A 27842-nucleotide genomic window follows, 5' to 3' on the forward strand; every position below is an offset into this window, starting at 1 on the left:
AACACAGGAGTCCTTTCCACTCCTGGCTGAAAAGTTGGCAGTTCCAGAATAGAAAAACAAATCTGAGTAGAGATTACAGACACCTTAGTAAAAACCAGTGCATCAAAAGGATTGATGGTGTTCGAATGTAGTGTTGGTGAAGAATAAAACCATGCTGTGAACTGCCAAAAGAATGAACAAAACAATCTTAGAAAGTTCTGACACAACCAGAGGCAAGGATGGTGAGACTTCGGCTCACTTACTCGGGACATGTCAACAGGAAAGACGAGTCACTAGGAAAGGACATGTTTGGTGAAGTAAAGGGTTAGCAAAAACAAGGGCAAGCCTCAATGAGATGGGTTGACACAGAAGCCACAACAATGCGCTCCAAGGCCCCGGCGATCACGAACATGACAAAGGGCTGGGCCACGTTTCACTGTTACAAATGAGGTCACTGTGAGTTGGAGCTAACTCAATGGCAGCTAACAGCGGTAAAAATGGAAACACCTGGCAGGGTGTCTGTCATGGGGCGGATGTTCAGTAACAGTTCCCATCCTCAGTACTGATGACGGCTGTTTCACTTCTTCCATTGCCATCCTACTGACAGTGTTTCAGTTACTCGTCTGAGCTCAAAAAGCAGAGTTGAAAAAACCAAACCAAACCCACTGCCGTAGAGTCAATTCCGACTCATAGCGACCCTATAGGACAGACTAGAACTGCCCAGTAGAGTTTCCAAGGAGCACCTAGTGGATTCAAACTGCTGACCTCTGGTTTAGCAGCCGCTGCACTTAACCACTATGTCACCAGGGTAGCATAGCTAAAAACAAACCTGTGAACTTGGTTGGGCCTGGGTTTGAATCTTAGATGTGCCACTTCCTACGAAATTGGTCAAATTTCCTCATGTGTAAAATGGGTATGAGTACCTTGTGTGAGCCTTGGAGATAATGCATTTGAAAGCATGGACATCTGCAGGCACTTTGCAAATGGTAGCTGCTGACTTCGGAACTCAGAAGACCAAGTGTTTTCTCAGCCAGAACTGGTATTTTGAAATCGGCCAAATTGTAAATCCTAGGCCAAAGGTGTGGCCCATGAACTTACATTTTAATAGTGATTCTGATAGGCAAGGATGCATTTTGAGAAGCACCACAACATGTTAAAAAAAAAAAAAAATTGTAGAAAAGCCAATGCAGCACATTTAGGTTCCTTTTGTGAGTAACAGGGCAAAGGATCTGAAACGTACTATCTTCCAAGAGGCAAGGGGAGGTCAGCAGATAGGGCAGGGTTTGTGCTCTTGCTTGTTTTAGTTACGTCATGTTGTTGTTAGTTGCTGTCAAGTCAGTAACTCATGCAGACCCCATGTGTGCAGAGCAGAATTGCTCCATAGGGTTTTCAAGGCTGTGACCTTTCAGAAGCAGATCACCAGGCCTTACTTCCAGGGAGCCTGGGGTGAGTTTAAACCACCAACCTTTTAGTTAGCAGACCAGTGCTTTACCATTTACATCACCCAAGGACTCCTGCTGTTGGTTGTTTTAAACCCTAGTAAGAATTCAATTCAACCGGTCTTGCCTCATCTAGAAGGAGCCCTGGTGCCACAGTGGTTAAACTCTTGGCTGCTAACTGAAGGGTTGGTGGTTCAAACCTAGCCGCCACTCCATGGGAGAAAAGTATGGCAGTCTGCTTCTGCAAAGATTTATAGCCTTGGAAACCCTCCAGGGCAGTTGTACTCTGTTCTATAAGGTTGCAATGAGTTGGAATCTACTCGATGGCAACAGGTTTGGTTTTTTGGTTTTGGTCTAACCTAGGACCCTTTAGGAAACCGTAGTGGCGTACTGGTTAAGTGCTACGGCTGCTAAGCAAAGGCTTGGCAGTTCGAGTCTGCCAGGCACTCCTTGGAAACTCTATGGGGCAGTTCTACTCTGTCCTATAGGGTCGCCATGAGGCGGAATCAACTGGACGGCACTGGGTTTGGTTTTTGGTTTGAGGACTCTTTACAAGGCAAACCAGAGAAGGAAAAAATGGGCAAAACCATCTTGGTGGCTAGGCCAGCAGCTGTTAAGTTAGAAATAGACAATGGTGGTATTTGTATTAGATGCTTGCCCTGGGACGGGCTCTGGTGTTTGGGACAGGAGGAGCAGATAGTCAAGCCTGTGACGCAACTGACAATGAACCAGAATGGGAAGAAGGGCCCTCTCTGATTTCATGGGTCCCTTCCTGTGGGCTCTGATACTAGCCGCTTCTCAAATCCTGCCTTTCACAGGTTCAGTGACCCCTCCATTAGTGTTCCTCCTCACACACAGGTGTTCCTTAAGCCTGCAGCCACCTGCACGGTGTCTCTTTCTCCTTTGTAGACCTTGACTAAACACTATTTTATAGCTGACCTACTCCCCAACCCCTTCAAGGCTCCTATCCAGCCCGCTTTGCTTTACTTTCATCTGTGGCGTGACGTGGTAGTGATTTAGTGTGTCACTTGGATTACAGATTAAAACGGGGGCTGGCTAACTCAGTTTGGGTAATAGACAACTGTTAGGTATGGATCAAATTTAGACAGTGTGTTTAAGTGCCAAGGTAAGTAATACTGGAAAGGAGAAGGATTAGTAGTTTCTGTGAAAATAGACTCTGGGATGTCTTTGTATTAAAAAAAAAAAAAAAAAATCAGCTTCTAAAAATAATTAAAACATGCCTGTGCTAATCTTCAACTCCCTAGATGAGAGAGAGGGGGTGAACTGGCTCCCATCTGGTGGCCTCAGATCCTGCCCTCCCTGACCCTGTAATATTCCAGTTGCACCAGAGTATTTTTAGACTGTGGTCTGGGACCCGACCAATAAACTTGTCCCTGGGTGTGATGGTAAACAAAGGCGGACACCTCCAGGTGGCAACTCTGGACAGCTCTGAAGGATGCACCTTCCCTCACTCTAATTCCTGACATGTCTCTGTCCTTCCCCAAATGCCAGGGGTGACAGTGGAGTATCCAGTAAGGGTACTAACCGAGGCAGGAACAGGTCCACCTCTCATTTTACAGGCATAGTCCTTTGGGCAATTCTGCGTGAGGTCCCCCTGCAGCAGGTTATTTGGTCAAGTGGGGCCACTTCCTTGTGGAGCTGAATGCAGTTGACCTCTCTGACCAAAGCTTATGAGCAAATGTGCTTCTGAGGTCCAGCCAGCAACTCCTTGTCTCCTAGGCAGCCCCTTTACAAGTGTGAATAGGGATGGCTGAGGTTTACCCTTGAATCTTGGGATCTCTGCCTGCCTAGCTGGTTCAGGAAAAGAAAAAGACTCAACTATGGGTTAGGTTTTCAAAGCTGTGGCCCTTATGGAGCACAGTTCTACTCTGCACACATGGGATTGCCATGAGTCTGAACTGACTCGATGGCAACTAGCAACAACAACAACATGGGTTAGATAGGTAGAAATACAACCCACGTGAGCTTCACTTGGGCTGTAAGCAAAGGCTTGCCAACAGCCTCGACCCCACTGGTGCCCACGGCTTCATCAGACAAAATTTTAAAATAAAGTGCTTTATTGTGAGGATCCCCCAGTGCTTCAGGGCAGCTGTTTAGGGGCTAGGACTGCAGTCCCCTGCCTCCTGGAGGCTTTTGTGAACAAGGGCAGTTGGGACCTCAACATTTCAACCCCACGGAAGGGGAGGCGGGGAGAGGCACAGGTGTGCTGGAAGAGTTGATTATTTACATCTCTTCCCAACTCAGAGTTCAGGGCTTCCAGTGACATCATGATGGGTGCTTGAAATGGGTCGTGGCGGGAGTATTTGCACCATGGAAATTGCCAAATGCTAAAATTCAAGGCGCGTTATTTTCCCGTGAGAGCTGGTTTACCAGCACCCCAACAGGTACGTGCTACATCGTTCTGAGCACACCCCAAGCCCGGCTGCTGCGACAAGCTACCAACTTCCCGACTCAGGGACAGTGCCAACTCCTACCCCCCATATTCCGACAACCTGGGCAGAACAGAGGAGGACTGGACAAAGGGACCAGACTTAGGTGACCCATTCCCTGCCTGGAATCTGTTTTGCCCCAGCTGCCTCAGCCAGTCTGTTACCTTAGGCCCCACTGATGGCCTTCAGCCCCAGCCTCAAGTGGTGTCCACCAGAAAGGCAGCTCGGAGCTTAGGGTCACCCTCCTGTGCACAGCTCACAGTACGACTGGTCCTCTACCCCGGGTAGGCTCTGGAGATGGGGCAACAGGACAAGTGAGGTACGTGCGCCCTGAGAGAAGAGGGGGTCATACCCAAGGCTGGTGTCGGCCTGGCAAAGGGCAACTGTGGGCAGGATGAAAGACCGGCCCTTTTGTTGTCTCCCTCATGCCCTCCCTCAGCTGGCCATCAGGGGTGGGGTCTGAGTGACTACCAGCCACTCCCCGTGAGATCTTGGGAATGTGCCTAGAGAGTCAGGTTCACACCTGTGTGCAGAGCGAGGGCCAAAGAGCACAGCTCAGAGGGAGAGGGAAGAACACAAGCGGCCAGGCTGGGCCAGCTCCTCCCAGAGGGTAGGAGAGGGAGGCCCATACACAGACCCGCATGCACATGGACACACATTTCCACTGCACCTCCAGGGACCTTGGGCCTGAACACCCTTCGACCTTCTCCCCAACCCCACACCAGCACCTGAGGCACCTGACTTGTCTTAGGCAGAGAGCACGATGCAGCAGAACAGACCTCAGGCATTGCAAGCTCCTACACTCACCCAGTCTGGGCAGGGGCAGCATGAGAAGGCTACAAAAAAGTTCTCCAGCCCAGCAGCAACCACCACTGGCCGCCTCCCTGCAGCCTTGGCCAGCAGCACCTTCATTAGTACTCCTTGGCTTCCTGCAACTGAGCCAGGTACTCCTCCTCAGGGGGGTTGTCGGCACAGGCCCGGCCATTGTTGGGGGGCCGCACAGCATGGTAGCGGCTCCAGTCCCCCTTACACAGGATCCAGGGCAGGGTGTCCACCTTGAAGTGCAGCTCAGGGGAGAAGTCGGTGCTGATGAGGTCAGGTGTGCCAGCGCCCTTGCCGCGGGTCAGCAGCCGGCTGCCCTCGTCGTAGCAGCAATGCTGGGCGGCCAGGGTGCTGCTCTCCCCAGACAGCAGGGAGCGCAGGCAGAAGCGTGCCATGGGCTGGTACACGTCCAGGCGCTCCCGTGGCCCACTGGCATCCCTCCACTGGAAACTCCGGCCCTGGTGCTCATCCTGCAGGCTCACAGCGCTGTACACGGCCTCCAGCGGGTATACACATGGGCAGCTGGGCAAGTCCCGCAGCACCTGGCTCAGGTACTTGGCTAGGAAGTCACTCTTGCAGTTCAGCCACTTCTCACAGCTGTCCACATCTGCAGGGGACAGGGAAGGGGGTGCAGAGGGGAGCCAGTCAGTCCCTTAATGAAGTGGGGGTGGGGCCTGTCCAGGCGCAATGCCCAGAGAGAGAAGACCCAGGCCCCACCTAGTGCAAGGGTATGGCTTGGCAAGGCCTTGAGGGCAGGAGTCAGGGACCCACATCAGGGAAGGGACAGTCTGCCTTGCCCTCTGCTACTGACAGATAAAGGCTGCCACATAGCCTGAAGCAATAGGCCATGGCTCAGAAAGGATGCTGGCTGTGCTGTGCCAGGTGTGTTTTTTTTTGTGTGTGTGGTAAAAATGTATATAACAAAGCATTTGCCAGTTCAACAATTTTTGCATCTACGATTCAGTGACATTGATTGTGTGCATCATGTTGTATGACCATCCCCACCGTCCTTTCACAAGTGGTTCCACCACCATTAACAGAAACCTAGCACTCCCTAAGCACCAACTCTCCCTTCCCCCTCCCTCCTACCTGAGTGCTGGATGATGGGGAAGAAGCTGGGTGGTTGGTGAGCAGCGGTTTTAACCAGCTGATAAAGAAGTGTTGTAGCATTTTAACCACGGGCCTCTGTCAGGCCCTATGACCCTGGGCAAGTCACTCTGCCCTTTGGGCCTCCTGTGGCTCCCCTGATCACACTGCCTTCCTTCCCCCTCTCTACCTTGGGAAATGTGGCTTCTGACTCTAGCCACACAGAACAGCTCGCTCCTTTCTCTTTGCTCCCAGACCTTTTGGACACACTTCTCAGTGTGGTGCTCAAGTGAGTTCTGTGTGCCTCTCCCTCTAAGACCTGAGCTCCAGAGGCAGGCATCAGACCTTGGTCTTCTGGGAATCCCCAGCCCCAGCAGTGCCAGGTGTCTGCACAGGCTCAGTAAGTACCTGCTGCACTGAGCATGGACCTTGCCCCCAAGGTGGGGCTACCAGAAGCTGCCTGCCTTCCTCTCAGGGTGTGGGTGACACCAAGAGACAACTTGAGAGTGTGTTGGTGAAAGCCTGGCATGCTCCAAGCTGCCTGGAAGTGGCATTCCTGGAGTTACAGACCTGCTTCTGACAGACAGCACTGCCTCCCCCTCCTCAGACAGCCTGGTCAGGAGCCTCCAAACAGTGGCCAGAGAGCAGAAGCCAGAATGTCCCCAGGCCATCCAGGGGATGCTGGAAGGGTCCACCCTACCAGATGACCCCCAAGCTCTGGCTCTCAGCAAGAATATGGGAAAGGCCACTGGTCAGGAGTGCCAGAGGCCCCTTGCTGGGGAGGCAAAGCTTCCAGGTGGAAGATGTACTCCCTGCCTCACGGGGATGGAGGCAAGGTTCCTGCTCTTGCAATAAAGCTCCACCCTCCCTACAGGGGTCTCCCCACACCACTCAGTCAGAGCCTAGCCCCCCAACTCACCTGGGCTAAGCACGTCTGTGACATTGTGGACCAGGGGCTGCCACCCCTCACTGGGGAAGCCTAAGGTGTCCTCGTCCTTGGTGCCTTTGGGAAGAGAGGAGGCGGGGCTGGTGGCACCCCAAGGCACCTCTGTGCTCCTGATGGGGAAGCCCAGCCCTCACTAGGCTCTTGTGCCCACAGCATCTGGGACAGGCCTGAGATGAGGCAGGACCACCATGTTCCTGCATCCCCTTTCCCAAGCCCACCCCTTGCTGGATGCCCAGCTCCCAGTGGACCAAGCCAGGAGTCTCAGCCACACAAGCAACTCCCTATGCAGAGGCTGGGGCTCATCTCACCAGGACAGGGGGGCAGGTCACAAGCCCGGGACTCGGTGGCAGTGCAGGAGTAGCCACAGGGCTGATTTCTCTGCTGGCTGCCGCTGCCACAGCTCCCACTGCAGGGAGACCAAGGGCTCCACTCCTCTTGAGGCTCATAGTCTGGGTTGAGGCAGGGAGCCGGGGGTAAGTGAGCACAGCCCACAGGATGCATTTGTGCAAGTTCAAAGGCAGCACCCCAACCTCGGGAGGATGCAGCCCACTCCACGGTGCCCAGCCTAGTAAATGAAGCATGGGCTGGATTTCAGTCTCCACTCGCCCCAGCTGTGTACCTTTGTGCAGTGAACAACCTGTGCAAAGATACAAGGTGGCCCTACAGAGAGAGCACAACCCCAGCCACCAGCTCTGTGCCAACACAGCAATAAAGAGGAACAGGTATCTGGGACTGGAAGCCGGCAGCGTCCAGATGTGGCCTGACCACTGTTGATGTGACTTTGGGCAAGTCCCCCTACCTCTCTGAGCTATAGTTTTTGATGCCAATCAAAACCAAGGCTGGCAATAATTCCTTGGCACTGGGGGTATTAAGGAATGTCCCTGACCCACATTAGGGACCCGCTCCCTATCTGAAGGACCTGGCACCCGAAGTGCTCTGGCTGTGCAGAGCCCAAGACCCAATGCTCACTGTGCTACCCCCAGAAATACTGACACAGCTGGTTCTCTCCTCACTTCCCGGCAGGCCAGAGCAGGCCAGCACCAAGAGTTTAAGGAACACTAATGTGAGAAAAGCTTAAAGTCATGAAAACTGTGTTAGTTGACGTTTTCTTGGTGAAGGGGGAAAAGCCCCTCACGGCTTATTCTTAAGCACAGGCACCTCAGTTGAGTGAGGAGGCTCCAGGGAAAATGGCTGCAACTGGTGCATGAAACCCGTCTGTACCCAGAGAAAACGTGAACCACAGTATGCAAGACTAAAAATCGTCATCATGGGAGACTGGCAAGCTTGGATGACATTTTGTTTTCTGAACAGTCTATGCTGTTGTTGTTTTCTAATAAAAATAAGGAAAATAGCCAATACTTACATGGTATTTTTACTGTATGCCAGCACTTTACATGTATTAACTCAATTAATACTCCCTACAACCCTACAAAGTAAAGGTTATACCCTTCCCCATTTTATAGAGGAAGGAATTGAAGCACAGAGAAGCACAGAGAGGGTAAGTAATTTGCCCAGGGTCACTCAGCTGGTAAGCAACAGAGCGAAGACTCAAACCCATACAGTCTGGAGGTCAGTTACGAGTGGTGGGATTTATATTTCTCAATTGTCTGGAAACAAACAGATATGAGTATATATAAAGTTAACGAGTGTCTTGTTTTGCCGAGGGGACCTCAGGGCTATTGTGAGGGTCAAATGTTGTTTAAAAAAAAAAATTGTGTGTGATTGGTATTGTTACTCTTTTGATGATGATGATATTTGTCCAGGGCCTAAGCTCCTAACTTCCCCAGCTGCCCCGGCCTGGGAAGCCCTTAGCCCTCTCTCCCATCCCCATTTCCACTCAGGGTCTCCAGGGGCAGCAGCCTGGGGATGCCAAGATGGGGGCGCTCACCATAGCTGTCTGTCTTCTTAAAGGTCCAGTCCCTTGGGGCTCCACTGAACCCAAGCTCCTCCTCATCGTCATCATCATCATCATCTTCCTCACCGGTGTCCTCCTGGTCCTCATCCTCGCCCTCGCTGTACTCTGCAGGGTAATCCTCCTCTTCCTCTTCCTCTTGGGTCCTGCTCTTAAGACGAGTCCCCCCCTCCTTGCCCTCCAGGTAGCCCCAGAAGAGGGGCCAGAAGAGCTCCTTGGCAGGCAGCCCGCTGGGGGCACCCTGCGGCCAGCGGTTGCTGGGCTCTGCCAACAGGTCCATCTCCACCTCCGCATGGGGGTCCTCCACCACCTCAATGCTCACCTGCAGAGGGACAGAGGCCAGGTGGCCAGTGAGGGAGGGCTCAGAGCAGAACCCCTGAGAGGGGAGACAAGGGACGGAAGCAGGGGCAAGAGCCAGCTGTCTTCTCTCAGCTAATCTTCCTGGCCTTCCAGACAGATTCAGATACACTGAATCACAATCCACATTTTAACAAATTGCCAGGCGATTCTTATGTATGATGAATTTTGAGAGCCACTGCTCTACTAGTGGTTCTCAGAATTGGTCTCTAACCAGCTGCATTAGCATCACCTGGGAACTTGTTAGAAATGCAAATTCTCAGCAGAGGTTCAACCCAAAACAAAAACTAGTGCTCTTCCAAACTAGCCCTCCTTCCGGAGGACATGGGGTCACAGCTTAAGGCCTGACTTTGCATTAGAATCACCTGAAGATTTTTTTTCAATTGCGCTTTAAGTGAAAGTTTATAAATAAAGTCAGTCTCTCATACAAAAAGTTATATACACCTTGCTATGTATTTCTAGCTGCTCTCCCCCTAATGACACAGCACACTCCTTCTCTCCACTGTATTCCTTGTGTCCACTAAACCAGCTCCTGTCCCCCTGTGCCTTCTCATCTCACCTCCAGACAGGAGTTGCCCACATAGTCTCACGTGTCTACTTGAGCTAAGAAGCTCACTCCTCACCAGTATCATTTTCTATCTTACAGTCACGTCCAATCCCTGTCTGAACAGTTGGCTTCAGGAATGGTTCCAGTCTTGGGCTAACAAAGGGTCTAGGGACCATGACCTCTGGGGTCCCTTAGTCTCCGACAGACCATTAAGTCTGGTCTTTTTAGGAGAATTTGAGATCTGTATCCCACTGTTCTGCTCCATCAGGGATTCTCTGTTGTGTTCCCTGTCAGGGCAGTGACTGGGGTAGCCAGGCACCATACAGTTCTTCCGGTCTCAGGCTGATGTAGTCTCTGGTTTATGTGGCCCTTTCTGTCTCTTGGGCTCATCTTTACCATATGTCTTTGGTGTTCTTCATTCAGCTTTGATCAAGGTGGGTTGAGACCAGTTGATGCATCTTAGATGGCCGCTTACTAGCATTTAAGACCCCAGATGCCGCTCACCAAAATGGGATCCAGAACGTTTTCTTAATAGATTTCACTATGCCAGTTGACCTAGATGTTCCCTGAAACCGTGGTCCCCAAACCCCCACGCCTGCTACTCTGGCCTTTAAAGCAAGCATTCGGTTGTATTCGGGAAGCTGCTATGCTTTTGGTTTAGTCCAGTTGTGCTGACCTCTCCTGTACTGTGTGTTATCTCTCCCTTCACCTAAAATACTTCTTGTCTACTATCTAACTAGTGGATACCCTTTTCCCTCCCTCCCCACCCTTGTAACCATCAAATAATATTTCTGAAGATGCTTTTTAAACCAACCCTGACTCCCACACCCCACTCTAGATACAGATTTAACTGTCCTGGGGTGGGGCTGGGTACGGTGGCTAACGCACAGCCAGGGTTTAGGAGAAGGCGCTTGGGAGGGGGAGAAGCTGGCTTGGAATTTTGGCTCCAGGCGGAGGTGGGCTACTCGGCCTCAGGGGGCCATGAAGTAGCTCTGAGCCTCCATTTCCCCATCTCTGCGGCAGGAAAATGAGAGCTAAACCCTGCCGTCCGGTCAATTTCGACTCATAGAGACCCTATATGACAGAAAAGAACTGCCCCATACAGTTTCCAGGACAGCAAATCTTTACAGAGGCAGACTGCCACATCTTTCTCCTGTGGAGCAGCTGGTGAGTTCCAACCTCTGACCTATCAGTTAGCAGCCAAGCGCTTAACCAGTGTACCACCAGATGTCAAATCTCTACAGGAGCCCTTGAGAGGAACTCTTCCACCACATTTACAGATGGGGAATAAATCAAATCAAATCACTTCCGTGAACAACAACAACAAAAAAACCTGTCGCCATTGAGTCGATTTCGACTCATAGCACCCTTATAGGACAGCGTAGAACTGCCCCGTAAGGTTTCCAAGGAGCAGCTGGCGGATTCAAACTGCCGAGCTCTTATTAACCACTGGACCAAGAAGGGCTCTGCTTATGTGAAGGGGAACTTTAAAAGCAGTTATTATTTTTGGCTATTATAAAGTAATAAGGGGTCATTGTACAAAATGTCAGAAAAAACAAATATAAACATGAAAATCACCTACAATTCAGTCACTGACAGATCTCATTTTGGTGATTAATCTTCCAATTTGTGTTTGTGTGTGGATGTGTGTGTGTGGATGTACATACATACAAACACACACATACATATGTACTCATTTATATGTAGTATAAATGTATACATACACGTATGTACTCACGTATATATTTATGTGTATGTACCTATACACACATATGGACGTTCCATGTTGCCATTATTAGTGTACTTTGGACATGTTATCAGGGGGGATCAGTCCCTGGAGAAGGACATCATGCTCGGTAAAGTGGAAGGTCAGTGAAAAAGAGGAAGACCCTCAACAAGATGGATTGACACAGTGGCTGCAACAATGGGAGCAAGCATAACAATGATTGTGAGGATGGTGCAGGACGAGGCAGTATTTTGTTCTGTTGTGCACAGGTTCGCTATGAGTTGGAACCAACTTCATGGCACCTAACAACAACAACATACACATATACGCATGAAGGAGCCCTGGTGGCCCAGTGGTTAAGTGCTCTGCTGCTAACCAAAAGGTCGGTGGCAATCTGCTTCCATAAAAAGTACAGCCTTGGCTAAGGACCATAGTCTTGGGGGACATCTTGGTTATCTGGCAGTTCATAAAGATAACGTTCTACATCGTAGCATGGTGAGTAGCGTCTGGGGTCTTAGAAGTTTGCGAGCAGCCATATAAGAAGCAACTATTGGTCTCTTCCCACCTGGAGTAAATGAGAACGAAGAAAACTGAAGACTCAGGAAGCAATTAGTCTAAAGGACTAACGGCCCACATGAACCACAGGCTCCTCTAATCTGAGACCAGGAGAACTAAACGGTGGCCAGCTACCACCACCAACCACTTTGACCAGAATCACAATAGAAGTTCCTGGTTAGCATGGGTAAAAAGTAAAGAACAAACTTCAAATTAAAAAAAAAAAAGACCAGACTTAATGGTCTGAAAGAGACTGAAGGAACCCCTGAGACTATTGCCCTAAGACAACCTTCTAACTTGAAACTCCCAGAGGCCACCTTTCAGCCAAATAATAGGCAGGGCTATGAAATAGACACCACCACCCATGAAGAATGGGCTCCTTAAAACAATCAACTATAGGAGACTAAAAGGGCAACATTTGCCCAAAACCAAAGATGAGAAGGCCAGGAGGAATGCGGAAATCAGACTAATGGAAACAGAGAACCCAGGGAGGAAGTGGGGAGAATGCCAAAGCACTGCAGGGATTGCAACCAATGTCATGGACCAATTTGTGTAAGAATCATTGATTGGAAAACGAATTTGCTAGGTAACCTGTCACGTAAAGCACAATAAAATGTTCCAAAAAAAGATTACAGCCTTGGAAACCCTATGGAGGCAGTTCTACTCTGTCCTATAGGGCGCTATGAATCAAAATTGACCACACAGCACAACAACATATATGCATACACTTTTAAACAATTTTAGGACTTCATGTTCTATGCTTTCACGGTCTTCTGTTGCTTCTCTTTTGGCGAAAGTGCTTTGTAAACTGTAGGTGCTACACAAAAATGCAGCATTATTGTTAGGGATTCAGGACTGGCAACAGGGTGTGTACACTGGAATGCCACCCAGCCCCCTCGTTTCCTCTGCTAAAAGCCCTGCTGGTGGGCAGCCTCCACCCTTCCCTCCCCCCGCTCCCCAGCCCACCACACTGGCACTCAGCCCCTTCTTCAATTGCCTGCAGTGAGGCGCTGGGCCTGGGTGGGGTCCCACCTCAGGCTTTCCCTCGAGGCCTTGTCCTAGTCTCAGAACGCCCGCAGCTCACAGCAGCCCTGCAGGCTGGTGCTGTGGACCCCATGCTTCAGTCTAGGAAGCAGGGGCTCAGAGAAGCCAAGCATCTTGCCCACGGTCCCACAGCTAGAAGTGGAAGAGGGGCAGGTACTGCCCTCACTACACCACAGGGACGGCAGAGGGGTCAAACTCCCTGACCACACACAGGAACCCCTGCCCTGCAAGGAGTACAGGATAGGGGCCTGGGTGGTGACCTGACCTGAGAGCTGTGCCATTCAGGTCAGCAACTCCCTAGGTGTCCGCTGGGCTGAAGGCCCATGGCCCTTCTGTAGCTCTCACCTGGATGTTGGGGTTTGGGGCACTCAAGTCTGTGTTGGCCAATCCCGGCAGCTTCTGCAGCTCCAGCAGCAGGGGGATGTCCTCCAGGGTCCCAGGAAGGGGGGCCTCGACTGGGGTTAGGGAGGCTGACTCAGCGAGGGTCTGGTGCCTGTGTCGGTGAGACCTTGCCTGGACGCGGCCTCGAGGGAGCAGTGGGGTCTCCTCCTCTTCCTTGAGAGGCCTGGGATCTAGGAAGGCTGAGACCTGAAGGAGAAAGAGCGGGAAGGAGGGGTGACTGAGGTCGGAGCTCACCCCATGTGGACCTTGAAAATGCTGGTCATGGGGTGTCATGGACTGAATTGTGTCCCCCCAAAACATGTGTCAGCTTGGCTAAGCCATGATTCCCAGTATTATGGTTGCTCTGCATTTTGTGATCTGATGTAATTTTCCTATGTGTTACAAATCCTATTCTCTGCCTGTGTTAGTGAGGCAAGATTAAAAAAAGATTAGACAATGTTAAAGAGGATTAGGGTGGGATGCAACACCCTTACTCAGGTCACAGCCCTGATCCCATGTAAGGGGAGTTACCCGGCAGTGTGGCCTGCATCACCTTTTAATCACCTTTCACCTTAAAAAAAAAAAAAAAAAAATCTTGTAACAGATAAAATGAGAGAGAAGAGAGCAGAGAGGGACCTCCTCATACCACCAAGAAAGAAGCACCGGGAGCAGAGCGTATCCTTTGGACCCAGGGTCCCTGCACTGAGACCAGGGGAAGATTGATGACAAGGACCTTCTCCCAGAGCCGACACAGAAAGAAAGCTTTCCCCTGGAGCTGGTACCCTGAATTTGGACTTCTAGCCTCCTAGACTGTGCAAGAATAAATTTCTGTTTGTTAAAGCCATCCACTTGTGGTATTTCTGCTATAGCAGCACTAGATGACGAAGACAGGGGTGATTTGGGAGCCCAGGGTCTAACCCGGCTCACAAACTCACTCTGTGACTGAAGGAGAAATCCAAGCACTGCCTGCTTTGACACCTGCAGAGGCTGAGGGAAGGTGCAGTTGGTCCTCCTTCCACAATGCGCTTGGACAAATGATGCCAACATTAGATTTCTACACATAGAAGAAATACAATCTGACACCTTCATTTTACAGATGAAGAAACTGAGGTTCAGAGAAGGGAGGCGAGTTGTTTAAGGCAGTGCTTCCAAAATGCCAATTTGCAGACTACCTGCATCAGAATCCCCCAAGGGGCCCTCACAAGCCGGGGCAGAAAGGCCCCAAGATGGGCCTGGACATACAGGGAGTGGGCAGCCACTGTCCTTGGTTCCACACTGGGGCCATCCTTGCTCCCGCCCAGACAGTAGGTGAAAGGCAGATCTGGGTTGTCTCTGGCTCTTGCTCCGGTGCTCACTTGCTCAGACAGCAGATCCAACAGCCAGAGCAGGGTGGTGTGGGGGCAGTGGGGCACTGGAGCACAGCAGCCATTGACTTCCCTCCAGATTCCAGCCAAGGCCCTGGTCTCCACCCCAAGGCAAAAAGAGTACCTTCCAGGGCTACATTATGAGCTCCAGAGACCCAGCGCCTATTACTCCTGCCCCACGCAGGCCACAGCCTTGACCCCAGCTCATGTCTCCTACCTTGCTTGGGGCAGTGTAATATGGCCAGAAAAACATGGGTTCTGGAGAGTCAGATAATCTTGGGTTTAAATCCCAGCTCTGCCTCTTACTAGCTCATTCAACTTAATGATTTCCTCATCTGAAAAATGAGGGTAGTAAATCCTATCTGGGAGGACTGTTAGAGTTTTATTTACCAAAGACTTCCATAGCATTTACTGTATGCTGGGCAATGTTCTAAACACTTAACAATCACTTTCTCAATCCTCATAACAACCCTAATGTAGTTGCCAGCTGTCATCCCCAGTTTACAGACAATGAAAGTTAAGGGGAAACCCTGGTGGCGTAGTGGTTAAGTGCTATGGCTGCTAGCCAAAGGGCTGGCAGTTCGAATACGCCAGGCGCTCCTTGGAAACTCTATGGGGCAGTTCTACTCTGTCCTATAGGGTTGCTATAAGTCAGAATCGACTTGAAGGCACTGGGTTTGTTTTTTTTTTTTTGGTTTGGAAGTTAAGGCACAGAGAGGTCAAGGATCTCACCTGAGGTTACACAGAAGTGGTGGTAGAACCAAGATCTGTGCCAGGCACCCTGGGCCAGAACCCATGCTCTTAGCCATCATGCGACAAGCACTACACATCAGAGGGATGAGACAGTCCCCATCACAAACAAGGGGCTTAATCAGTCTAGTGCCTTGCTCTCATTCTTTTTCCTTGAGAGGCTGGAAAAGAGATTGAAAATTTTCTGTCGCCCCTCGCCCTCCCTCAGATGCTTGGCTCCAAGGCTCCCTGCATTAAATACCTGGTTACAGGGCCACTGTGGACCCATCGCATAGGGGCCCCAAGTCTCTCACTGAGTCAAAGTGCTCTGGTCTAGGCGGCAAGGAGGTAGGGCTGGAAAGAGGGATGGTGAGTAACAGAACAGCTCTATCCTTCGCGGACCAATCCAAAGGCCCTGGAGCACCCCTGATGCCGTCTTCCTGGCAGCTCCCACCCATGATTCCACCGAGAGCCTGACTCACCCTGGGACTGTTCAGTGGTTCCACTCTGTCTGTAGCCTCTGGGGCACAGAGACAGGCAGTCTTGGGAGTCCTGCAGACTTTCTGGCTGATCTGGGTGGCTCAACCTTGTGGCAGCTAGGCCTGCCTCTGGCAGGTTGTGCAACGGTTCAGCAGTGATTCCAGAGCAGTGTTTTCAACTGGGGACATTTGGCAATCTCTGGAGACATCTGTGGTTGTCGCAACTGGAGGTGGGGGTGCTACTGGTATCTAGTAAGTAGAGGCCAGGGATCCTGTCTAACCCCCGATACTTGTGAATGTGACTTGTTTGGAAATAAGGTTTCTGCAGATGTTATCAGTCAACATGAGGTCATACTGGAGTAGGGTGGGCCCTAAACCAATACGACTAGTGTCCTTATTAAAAGAGAGAAAAGACCGGCACACACAGGGAGGATGGCCATGTGAAGACAGAAGCAGAGACTGGAGAGATGCTGCCACAAGCCAAGGAACGCCTGGGGCTACCAGAAGCTGGAAGATATATGAGAGGATCTTCCTCTAGAGACTTCAGATGGAGCATGGCTCTGCTGACATTCTGAATTTGGACTTCCGGCCTCCAGAGAGAATACATTTCTATTGTTTAAAGCCAACCAGCTTGTGGTACTTCGCTATGGCAGTACTAGAAAACTACTGTATTTTTCGTAAATAACATGCTTACGAAAATAGCAAGGGGGTTGCGGGGTTGGCAAAAAAACATATAATGTGTGTGTTATCTGCATAAAAATACAGTAATACAAAATCCACATGGAGACTGAGGGGCCATGGGCAGAGTATCCAGACCCACAGCCTATAACTAACCTCTAAGCCCACCGTCATTACCAGGCCTGGGCTGGGCTCCTCACCTACCTCTGCCACTCACCCCAACCAGAACGTGGGCTCCATGCGGGCAAGGATTTTGATCTCCTTTGTTCACGCTATATCTGCTGTGCCAACCACAGTGCCTGGTGCATTGTAGAAGCTCAATAAATCACAGGTGAATGAATAAAGGAATCTGGCAATGCTGAGGGGTGAGCGTGGCTACCTCTATGTTAAAGATAAAGCTTTGGAGGCTCAGTGAGGATAAGAGGGAATTATGTAAGGTCTCAAAGGTTACACGTAACTGGACAAGGATTCACACTCAGCTCTGCCAGGTCTCAATGCCCATGTGTTTGTGCACACACGTTCATGGGCATACAGTCCTGACGATAACCCCTCATGGTCATCCACCCTCTACATCCCCAGCGTTCTACCTTCATCATCATGTCTCCCAGGTGAATGTGGGATGAAGAGTACAGGCTCAAGGCCACATTCCCTGGGTTCAGATTCCGACTTGTACACTTATGGGGTGCGTGTCTTTGGGCAGATTGCTCAATCTGCCTCAGTTTCTCCCTCTGTAAATCAGGGAAATGGCAGTCCCTGTCTTGCAGGGTTTTTGAGTTAGAATCGTGCCTTGCACATGGTAAGCATGCACGGAATGTTACCTAGAGGCTGACAGATGATTCTGAGAGAGGCCAGGCCCTGTGTTAGCTCTGCACATCCTATTCAGGCCTAAAGAGCCCCACCACCGTCCCTGCCCCTCACCACTGATGCAGAATCTCCAAGCAGGTGAACTGCCATGATGTTCTGAGGCTAACTCTGAGGTTCTGACCTGTTGAAAAACTGTCCTATCTCACAGGTGACAGGACTATCTCCCCTAGCTGTTAAGCTCACATGAGGAGGTCACACATGCACAAATACACAACTCCATTCTTTTGGGTGATGATGTCACTGCCCAGATAGAGACTAGGTTCATTCCAAGATAAAGTCCCACCATAATTCATTTTCTCCCTGCCTTTCTCCCTCTCTCTCTCATGTGCACACGTGCACGCACACACACACACACACACACACACACGGGTCTACCTGTGCCCTCCAAGGCTTGGCCAGGCAGCCCCTGGGCCACATGTTTTCAGTTAACGTAACAGAGTCCTGATGCCCACAGACCCTTGCTGCACGGCTGCCTGCTTGCCTGCTAACCTGTTCCAGCTCTCCTTACAGCTCCCCAGCTCTCCCTTCTCCTCTGTGCCTCAGGGGTCGGGAACTTGATCCGGATAATGAAATCTAGCTGCCAGGTGCAGGCAGTGCCTCCCCTTCCCACAGCCCCAGCTGCTGAGCCCCAGCCCCATCCACACAGAACCAGGCTAGACACACAGTCACCTTGGCTGCCCGGGGTGTGCTGGGGACCTGTGATTCAAAAGCATTGCCTCCCAAGTCAGGCTAAAGGGCCAAGGGCGGAGGGAGGGGGCTGATTATACCCCTCATCTACCCTCCTGACTGCACAAGTCCCTGGGTTACAAGGGCCCCACAATTGGTTAAATTCTCTCCTGTTGCAATCTTGAAATTCTAAAAGAGAACCTGCATTTTCATACTGCACTGGGCCCCACAGACCATGCAGCCAGTTCTGCAGGGCACCCCATAGGTATTGACCTTATGGGCAAGGAATAACATCATCCTCACTTCACAGATAAGGCAACCAAGGACCAGAGAGGTGAAGTAACTTACTCGGGGTCACCCAGCTAGGAGCTAGCAGAGCTGGGATGAAGGCAGGTGGTCTGGTTGGAGAGTCTTTTAACTCTGTGATTTGCTAACTCCAGGCGGGGGCCATGCCTTCAGGTCCACTGCCTGGCACTCTGTGTTGTGTTGAATGAATGAAACACTAAAATAGGATGCTCTACTTTTCACATCCATCTTTCCCTTTGATCCTCATAACAACCCTGGGAGGGGAGAAGGGGACGAATGAGATTAGGAGACTGAGATCCAGGAGGCTGGGGACTTACCTGGGGCCATGGAACAGCCAAGCCTCCACCCCCCATTCTTGTCCTTCTGTCTCTCTCTTGCCCAGCTCTCCCATGCTTCCAACCTCTAAGAGTGAGAAAAATGGCCTCAAAGGAGAATAATTGTCAAGTGCGGGAAGGTGACCAGTTGCAGAAGGCCAGCAGGCATCACACAAAACTGGGTCCAGTTCCCTTTCTGACACATTCACCGAATGGGCCAGAAAGACCCAACCAAAGAAAGTCAACCTTCAGGAAAATACCTGCTTCTTGGTGCCACCCTCCTGGCAGCAAAGGTCTTTCAACCCACCACACCCTCCTGCAATCCAGCCGCTGCTCCCAGGCAACTGCCTGGACAATCACTGGGCCATCAGTGTAGTGCTGATCAGTTTCCCCCGGATCAAGTCAAAGACCACAACAACAACCAGGCATGATACCGCCCCAGGCTTGGAGGCTCCTTCCTCCAACCCATGGTTCTTCACTCTCAGACCACATCCTCACAAAGTTATTACTTCATGTATTTTGGGGCTCTGATATTAGGTGCATATGTATTTATAATAGCTATATCTTCTTGATGAATTGACCCTTTTATCACTACAGAAGGCTCTTCTTTGACCCTTATAACAGATTTTGACTTGAAATCTATTTTGGCTGATATGAATCCAGCCACCCCAGAATGAAGACAGTGCTCAGAGGGAAATTCATAGCAATAAATGCCTACATTATAAAAGAGATCTCAAATCAATAGCCTAACTCTATAACTTGAGGAGCTAGAACAAGAAGAGGAAACTAGGCATAAAGTTACCAGAAGGAAGGAAATAGCAAAGATCAGAGCAGAAACCACAAGTTGGTTCTCTGGAACGATCAGTAAAATTGACACATCTTTAGCTAGAGTGGCAAAGAGAGAAGATGAAAAAATGCTTCCTTCCACCTCAGCTGAACTCCTGCTGCTGCAGCGTGAACTTCCCAGGTCTGTCCCCTGTGGGAACCCTTAGCCCTGGACAGTCCTTGCAGCCTAAAGAGCTGTCCTCTCTTAGTCCTTTTCTCATCTAATTCAAACCCCCATCATGCTCTTGTGATATCGACCTCCAAGCCCTCCCCCAGTTCTTCCTTTATCTGCCCAGGAGGTGGTGGGTGCCAGGCTTAAGTGCTCAGAATTAAGAAAAGCTGGGCTTGGATCATGCTCCCCACTTACTAGCTCAGTGACCCTGGGACAGTTGTTGGGCCCACTGCCATTGTCCCACCCATAGATGGGAATACCAAGGAGCACAAAATGCTGGGCACGGAAGCTGTGTGAGTAGTTTCCGGCTCCCTAACCAGAAGAGAAGCACTGAGGCAAGGCTGTGTCATGTTTGCCTTTCCAGCACCAGCAAGCTGCCCGGCCCGACCCCATGTGATGATGTTGCCACCCACGTGTGCAGTGCTTTTTCACAAGCACTCCATCTGACAGAATGGGTTCTCTGATTCCTATTTTATTGTGGGAGTAAACTGAGACCCAGGGTTGTGGATTGAATTGTCCTCCCCAAAAATATGAGTCAACTTGGCTAGGCCATGATTTCTGGGATTGTGTGACTCTCCACCATTTTGTGATCTGATGTGATTTTCCTGTGTGTTGTAAATCCTACCTCTGTGATGGTAATGAGGCAGGATTCAATCCACAAGACTAGGTTGTATCTTGAGTCAATCTCTTTTGAGATATAAAAGAGAGAAGTGAACAGAGAGACATGGGGGGTGGGGACCTCATACCACCAAGAAACAAGAGCCAAGAGAATAGTGTATCCTTTGGACCTGGGGCACCTATGCTGAGAAGCTCCTAGACCAGGGATGATTGATGATAAAGACCTTCCTCCAGAGCCGACAGAAAGAGAAAGCCTTCCTCTGGAGCTGACACCCTGAATTTAGACTTCTAGCCTCTCAGAGCATCAGAGAATGCGTTTCTCCTTGTTAAGACCATCCACTTGTGGGATTTCTGTTATAGTAGTACTAGATGACTAAGACACTCAGCAGTAGCCTTCCCCAGAGTAGGGGTGGCACATTTTGTTCACAATGCCAACGCTTGTTTTCGAGACCTAGGATGAACAGGCTGGGGCATGGTATGAAAAGATGGATATACAGTCCCCAGCATAACTGCTGATAATGACAGACCTGGCTCCCAATCCCAGCAAGGCTTCATTTCTCTGTGCCTCGATTTTCTCACCTGTAAAATGGGAACAAAGCCCATGTCAAAATATAGTGACAATGAAATAACATCACACTAAATAATGTTTACCGACTCTGGAAGGCCCAGGGAATGCTTGATTCCCTTCATTCTTCCCATACCTGTAACTCCAGGAGGTTTTATGTTCTTTAGTATCTTCCTCAAGGTCTTTGGGCTGGTCAGTTATTTCTGACACATCACCCAAGTACCCATAAGAGCAGTCTGCATTCTCTCACCAGGATTCCTTAAATAACACCATTAGTGTATAGCCGCTTTAACACAAATCACACAGACTCATGGAACAATGCTAGAGCTGAATGACATCATGTAGACAAACTGGCCTCTCATTTTAAATGTGAGGAAATATTCCAAGGTGAGTCACGCATGAGTTAATGAACTGCTGGGACCAGAACCCCAGCCTGGGCTCCAAGCTCTGCTTTTTCTCCACAGCACTAATTTGCTTTAACATGTTTTTGAGGGCTCTGCGCCAGGCCCTGTGCAGAGGCTGGATATGACTTCGGCTCTGAAATAACTCATCCTCTAGGCTGGTCTCACTGGGGGTAGGTTTTGTAAACCTACTAAAAATAATGACAAGACAAAGTGGTAAGAACTACAACAGAAATCACTAATTGTGATGCGTAAGTAGAAGCAACACTAATTAATTTTATTACCACTGTCATTTCTACCTAGGAGGTGGGGCTGGCCCCAGGCTGTTGAGTGCCTCTAGATTTGTCTACAGCAGTGGTTCTCGAAAGGGGCGTGGGTGAGGGACGGGGCAGGGTGAAGTGGTCCCCCCAGTGGACATTTGGAAATGTCTGGAGATACTTTTGGTGGAGGTGGAAATGTCTGGAGACAACTGTGAGGAGGAGTGTGCTCCTGGTATCTAGTAGGCAGAGGCCAGGGATACCGCTCAACATCCTACAACGCACAGGACAGTCCCCAGAGCAAAGAATTATCCAGACCAGAATGACAGTAGTGTCCAGATTAAGAAACCCTGGTCTACAGCATGCATTCTCAACAGGGGCGAAAACTGTTTTGGTGGGAGAAAAAAAAAGAGGGGGGCAAAAAAACTTAGATACCAGAATGGTTTGTGACTCTCCAAAGGGACACAGCACACAAACAGTTAAGCAGTACATCTGTGGTATTGAAATTTCATTGCAGGGGGGAGTTGGGGAAAAAAGAACTTAACAGGCTTCTGGTTGTTGTTGTTGTTGTTAGCTGCCATTGAGTTGGTCCTAACTCCTGACGGTCCCATGCATAACGTAAGGAAATACTGCCCATTTTCAGAAAGTAGATGGCCAGGTCTTTCTTCCTAGTCTGTCTTAGTCTGGAAGCTCCACTGAAGCCTATATTCAGCATCATAGTAACATGAAAGCCTCCACTGACAGATGGGTGGTGGCTGCACACGAGGTGCATTGGCCGGGAATGGAACCCAGGCCTCCCACATGGAAGGTGAGAACTCTACCACTGAACAACCAATATCCTCAAGGCCTCCTTAGGGAGATGGTAATGAAAAACAGCTGAGAAATACTACCAGAGCCTTTCTTCTTCTCAAGTGCATGGACAGCCTGGGCACTAACAGTATGGCCCAAGCTCTGCTCTCACAACCCTTCAGCCCTGTCTGAGCTTCTCTGGGCCCCTCAGTGTACTCCTCAAGAAAATGGGAACAATCACTCTGGTCTCCTCCCACCCCAGCTCGGTGCATGGAAGATCCCAGGGCCACCTGTCACACAGACCTGTCCCTGAACGCCCCTGGTACAAGCCCAGCCCTGGCTTCGTCTCCGTAGGGACGAATGTCCACCACAGTCGGGGGGGGGGGGTGGTAACAGGCTGGGCTGTTGATGTCCAGTGACAGGAGACACCGCCTTTGACAGACCATGGATTCTCTCCAAGGCTGAAACCACTCTCCGGTCTCACTCCTTTGTCTTACATCCCCAACGCCCACCCACAGGTCACCCAGAAGGTGCCTCACTACATCCTCTAGATTGGCGGAGTTCCTCAGGCTGCACCCCGTCTTCTGCTTTTCCGAGGCCATAGTAATATAAAGGTCTCTGCCTGGTTATTCCCATCTAGCACGTCTGAGGGCCTGGCTTACCTCGCCTTGCCTCAGTTTACACCTGAAGGGCTTGAATCCTTGGAGGATTTCAATTAAGAAATTGCCTGTGTGAATCTCTCGGATAAACCTGCAGAAACCCCGGCCCCCCCACTCCTCAAAGCACAGTATTCCTCTCCGAGCGCGCACCTGGCAAGAGCTGCTGCAGGAGAAGTTCGCTCAGGGCGACGAGCTGCCGGGCGCGCCACGGGTGGCCCCTGGGTGCCGGACTACATTATTCAGTACAGAAGTGAAACTTCTCCCCACGCTGACCCGCTACAGCCCGGCCAGGCCCCGCGCGGCACCTGGAGGTCCGACGGTGCACCTGGCATCACTCCGCGCCGCGCTGGGGCCGGAGACTCCCCCTCGGTGCCTGGGCGCCCCGGCCTGCCTGTGCCCCTCTCACTCAAGAGACCGCTGCCCGCGTCCCAGCTCACCTCCTCCAGCCTCGCGGGGCTGCTGGCCCGGGGTCCGGGCCCCGGCGGCTTCCTCAGCGGGAGCCCGCGCCCGGCGGCCAGCAGCGCCGTCAGCAGCACCATGCCAAGGAGCAGCCGCACTCGGCGGGAGAGCCGAGGCATCGTCTCCCTCCAGGATCAGCGCCGCGCGCCTTGCTCCGCGGATCTGTTGGCCCCGGGCCTCGCCTTCTCCAGGGGCGGGGAGCGCGGGGCTGCCTCTCGGGCCTGGCCTCCCACCTCCGGGGGCGCGTGAGGGGAGACCGTGCGGCCTCGGGCGAGCGCGGGGCGGAGGGGACAGCTGCGGGCGGGCGCGCGCGGGGTGGGGTGGAGAGGGAGCGCGCGGGGGGCGAGGGCGCGCGGCTCTCCCACCCTCAGTTCCCCTGCCCTGGCTCCGGCGTGGGGGCCCGAGCTGCTCTCCGGGTCAGCAGCGCACCGGGATGTCCCCCGCCCTGCCTGGAAGTGTGGCCCCCTCAGCGCTCCCGGACACTTCTTGGCCCAGCGGGCGGCTCTGTTTGATCTGGCTGCCTCCCCGCCCTCAGTCCCTGCCCCTGTCGCCGTCGCCGCCTCAAGCGAATTCCTACTCCGAGGAAGTTGCAGCTCACGGATCGGCTTCTCCAGCCCTGCGCTCCCACTCCTTCGTCCAATGTGCCAGACACCACCTCCGCTCTCCGACCGCTACGCTGGGGCGCACGGACCTGGCAGGGCCTCGAGGGCAGGCACGGGCCGCGGCCCAAACAAGCCTTCACATCATGGGCAAATATTTATGTATGCATCGAGGTAGGTTTGCTTAGGAGGAAGGTCTGGAAGCGACTCCTGAGGGTGTCAACGCGGCTCCCGAAAGCTCTTCCACCGCTGCTACTTGAGTTGGAGGCCAGAGGAAACTTGACCCAACACCTGCCACTCTGCACCCAATTCCCTCGGGAGTCTCAGAGCACTTTAAAAATCAGGAAGAAGTTAAGACTCAGATGTGGGGATAAAGTCCCAGGAGAACAGTGGAGAGACCCATATGAGGAAGTAGAAGATCCTGCAGGAAACCTCGTGTGTAGGCCACATTCGGGTCAGAATAATGGCCTGCCTCTGAGGGATTGGAGTAAAACCTCAGCTTGTGGCCGAGGCCAGGAACCCTGAGGACCCGTGAGAATTGTAGTGGTGGATGGACCCTTAGGCACTGTGATTGCGGCACCAACACAGGGCAGTCGGTGAGGTTCCACCCCGTCAGTGAAGAGCAGTCAGAAGGCATAGGAACGTGCCCACCCCTATGAGAGCTGCCTCAGATTTCAGCGCAGGCATGTGAGGCACAGGATCCCGGAGGTGCTGGGAGGCTTGGCCTGGAAGCCCAGCCACAGCTCTAAAGCCATTGCGGCCTGCGTTTAACCCAAGTAAAACTCAGGGGACTGTGCACAGTTCTGAGCAACCACGTCTATCCCCAACAGGGCAAAGGCTCAGCCAAAACAGCAGTGTTTTGAGATAGCATATGGCTTCTCGAGTATATATATACACAGGAGCTTGAATTCTGCTTGTTTGTGTAAAACAAAACCTGTTGCCATTGAGTTGATTCTGACTCAGGGAGGCCCCACATGTGTCAAGAGTAGAACTGTGCTCCATAGTGCTTTTAATGGCTGATTATTTAAAAGTAGATGGACAAGCTTTTCTTCCAAGGTGCCTCTGGGTGGATTTAAACCTCCAACCTTTCAGTTAGGAGCCTAGCATGTTAACTGTTTGCACCACCCAAGCAGTCTTGAATACGTTATTTGACCTCTCTGTGTTTGTCATTTAAGAGGGAGGTTAACTACCTTGGTGGCGCAGCAGATAAGAGCTCTGCTCTAATCAAGAGGTTGGGATTTTGAATCCACCGGCTGCTCCTTGGAAAACCTATGGGGCAGTTCTGCTCTGTCCTGTAGGGTCACTACCCTTTGGAATCTACTCCATGGCAACACATTTGCTTTTTTAGGGGGAGATTGGTGGTTCAGTGGTAGAGTGCTCACCTTCCATGTCAGAGACCTGGGTTCGATTCCCGGTTGATGCACCTTATTTGCAGCCATCACCTATCTGTCAGTGGAGGCTTGCATGTTGCTATGATGCTGAACAGGTTTCAGTGGAGCTTCCAGGCTGAAATGGACTAGGAAGAAAGGTCTGGTGACCTACTTCCGAAAACCAGCCAGTGAAAACCCCAGGGATCCCGATGGTGTGATCCACACCCAATCACAGGGATGGTGCAGGGCCAGGAGCGTTTCTTTCCCTTGCACAGGAGTCGAGGGCTGATTCCACGGCAGCTAAGGTCAACAACTACTACCTTACAGGTGTGAGGAGTAAAGGAAAATCTACATAACGGGCTTATAAAAGGATGAGCTATATGAAATTGCCATTTTTTTTGGTCAAAAGGCTCAAATACTGGCAATTTTATATGCCTAATAAGATACCTGGCACATGGTAAATGTGCAAATATCAGCCAGAGCAAATTTAGCGTTTGAGTACCTGCTATATACCATGTTGCATTTTACTAGGCTAAATCCAATGCCATCTTGTTATTAGTTTTTTTTGTGGGGGGGGGTGATCTTTTATAGAGTGTGTGTGTGTGTGTGTGTGTGTGTGTGTGTGTGCTTTAGGTGAAAGTTTACAGCTCAAGTTAATTTCTCATTCAGTAGATTTTTAGTTTTTTCTTCTTTTAATGTATTTTAACATCCAACCTAGTATTTCATCTTCTCGCCAACATTTCGCACCTTCCATCAGATGCTACTCCTTTCCTTAAATTACAGCAGACTCAGGCTTTGAAAATAATGAGTTCATTCATCCATGCGTTTATTCATCCATGTCAATCATTACTACTCCAACCCTTTCCTCCTCCCAGGCCTTGCCTAGACAGAGCCTCCTAACTGGTCCTGCTGCACCCATTCTTGTCTGCTCCCCACCCTTGGGCAGGTTATCTTAAGTCAACTTCATTGAGGTATAATTTATATACAATAAAATACATCTGTTTTATTGTACAGTTCAGTGAGTTTGACACACGTATATATCCATGTAACCACCACCACAATCACTATATAAAACATTCCAATCACTCCGATTTCCTTCTGTGCCCCTTCAGGGTTGTCTGATTCTAGTCTTTCATTGCTTTGCAATTTTGAAACTCTGCAAACCAGTTTCTGATTCATAATGCCCCCATGTGTGTCAGAGTAGAACTGTGCTCCACAGGGTTTTCAATGGCTGATTTTTTCAGAAGTAGACCACGGGACTTCCTTCCCAGGTGCTGCTTTGTGGACTCAAACCACCAACCTTTCGGTTAACAGCTGAGAGCGTTAACCATTTTATATATTCTTTTGTGTTTGACTTCTTTCTCTCAGCATGTTTTTGAGATTTATCCATCATTGCTGTGGAGTCAATTCTGACTCATAGCGACCCTATAGGACAGAGTAGAACTGCCGCATAGGGTTTCCAAGGAGCAGTTGGTGGATTCAAACTACTGACCCTTTGGTTAGCAATGGAGCACTTAACCACGGTGCCACTAGAGCTCCACCTTGTGGTAGGTATCAGTAATTTGTTTTTATACCTTGGCTGAGTAGTGTTTCACCCTATGAGTATACCAAATTTGTTTACCTATTCACCTGTTGATGGTGTTTGCACTGGTTCCAGTTTTTGACTATTACAAATAAAGCTCCCATGAATACTCAGGTACAGTCCTTGTGTGGACATGCTTTCATTTTTCTTGGTAAATAGCTGTGAGTGGAATTGCAGCCCGAAAATGATCAAATCTTTTTCTCAAGTGGTTGTACCGTTTCACATATCCGCCAGCAATCTATGAGCATTCCAGTTGCTCCACATCTTGGCCAACACTTGGTATTGTCACTTTTTTTTTTAAATAATTTTTATTGTGCTTTAAGTGAAAGTTTACAAATCCAGTCTCTCACACAAAAACCCATATACACCTTGCTACACACTCCCAATTACTCTCCCCCTAATGAGACAGCCTGCTCTCTCCCTCCACTCTCTCTTTTCGTGTCCGTCTTGCCAGCTTCTAACCCCCTCCACCCTCTCATCTCCCCTCCAGGCAGGAGATGCCAACATAGTCTCAAGTGTCCACCTGATCCAAGAAACTCACTCCTCACCAGCATCCCTCTCCAGCCCATTGTCCAGTCCAATCCATGTCTGAAGAGTTGGCTTCGGGAATAGTTCCCGTCCTGGGCCAGGAGGTTTGGGGGCCATGATCACCGGGGTCCTTCCAGTCTCAATCAGACCATTAAGTCTGGTCTTATGAGAATTTGGGGTCTGCATCCCACTGCTCTCCTGCTCCCTCAGAGGTTCTCTGTTGTGTTCCCTGGCAGGGCAGTCATCAATTGTAGCCGGGCACCATCTAGTTCTTCTGGTCTCAGGATGATGTAGTCTCTGGTTCATGTGGCCCTTTCGGTCTCTTGGGCTCGTAATCGCCTTGTTGTCACTCTTTTTAAATTTAACAATTCTAG

At 50.6% G+C, this 27842-nt stretch overlaps 1 protein-coding gene across 2 annotated transcripts; it reads right to left on the reverse strand.

Annotated features, from left to right (window-relative positions):
• Positions 1–3496: 3496 nt before the first annotated feature.
• On the reverse strand, positions 3497–23583 carry ISM2 (isthmin 2). Of its 2 annotated transcripts, XM_049898099.1 has the most exons (6): positions 23368–23583; positions 13209–13451; positions 8611–8956; positions 7031–7171; positions 6696–6779; positions 3497–5297 (listed from the first exon to the last, which is right to left on the reverse strand). In XM_049898099.1, the coding sequence occupies exons 1-6, from the start codon at positions 23506–23508 to the stop codon at positions 4780–4782; spliced, it is 1473 nt and encodes a 490-aa protein (XP_049754056.1). In that variant the 5' UTR covers positions 23509–23583; the 3' UTR covers positions 3497–4779. The 2 variants fall into 2 exon arrangements, with proteins under 2 accessions (XP_049754056.1, XP_049754055.1); XM_049898098.1 differs by lacking the exons at positions 6696–6779; positions 7031–7171.
• Positions 23584–27842: the final 4259 nt, after the last annotated feature.

This window comes from Elephas maximus, chromosome 10 (assembly GCF_024166365.1).
Source record: "Elephas maximus indicus isolate mEleMax1 chromosome 10, mEleMax1 primary haplotype, whole genome shotgun sequence".
NCBI classification, from domain to species: Eukaryota; Metazoa; Chordata; class Mammalia; order Proboscidea; family Elephantidae; genus Elephas; species Elephas maximus.

Bases quoted from the DNA above. Each gene is read 5' to 3' on its own strand.
- ISM2 (XM_049898099.1), bottom strand. From the start codon at position 23,508: ATGCCTCGGCTCTCCCGCCGAGTGCGGCTGCTCCTTGGCATGGTGCTG. The intron at 13,452-23,367 runs GTGAGCTGGGAC...TTTCTCCTTCAG, and splicing joins GCCCCGCGAGGCTGGAGGAG to GTCTCAGCCTTCCTAGATCC. The intron at 6,780-7,030 runs GTGAGATGAGCC...CTCTTCCCAAAG, and splicing joins TGACCTGCCCCCCTGTCCTG to GCACCAAGGACGAGGACACC.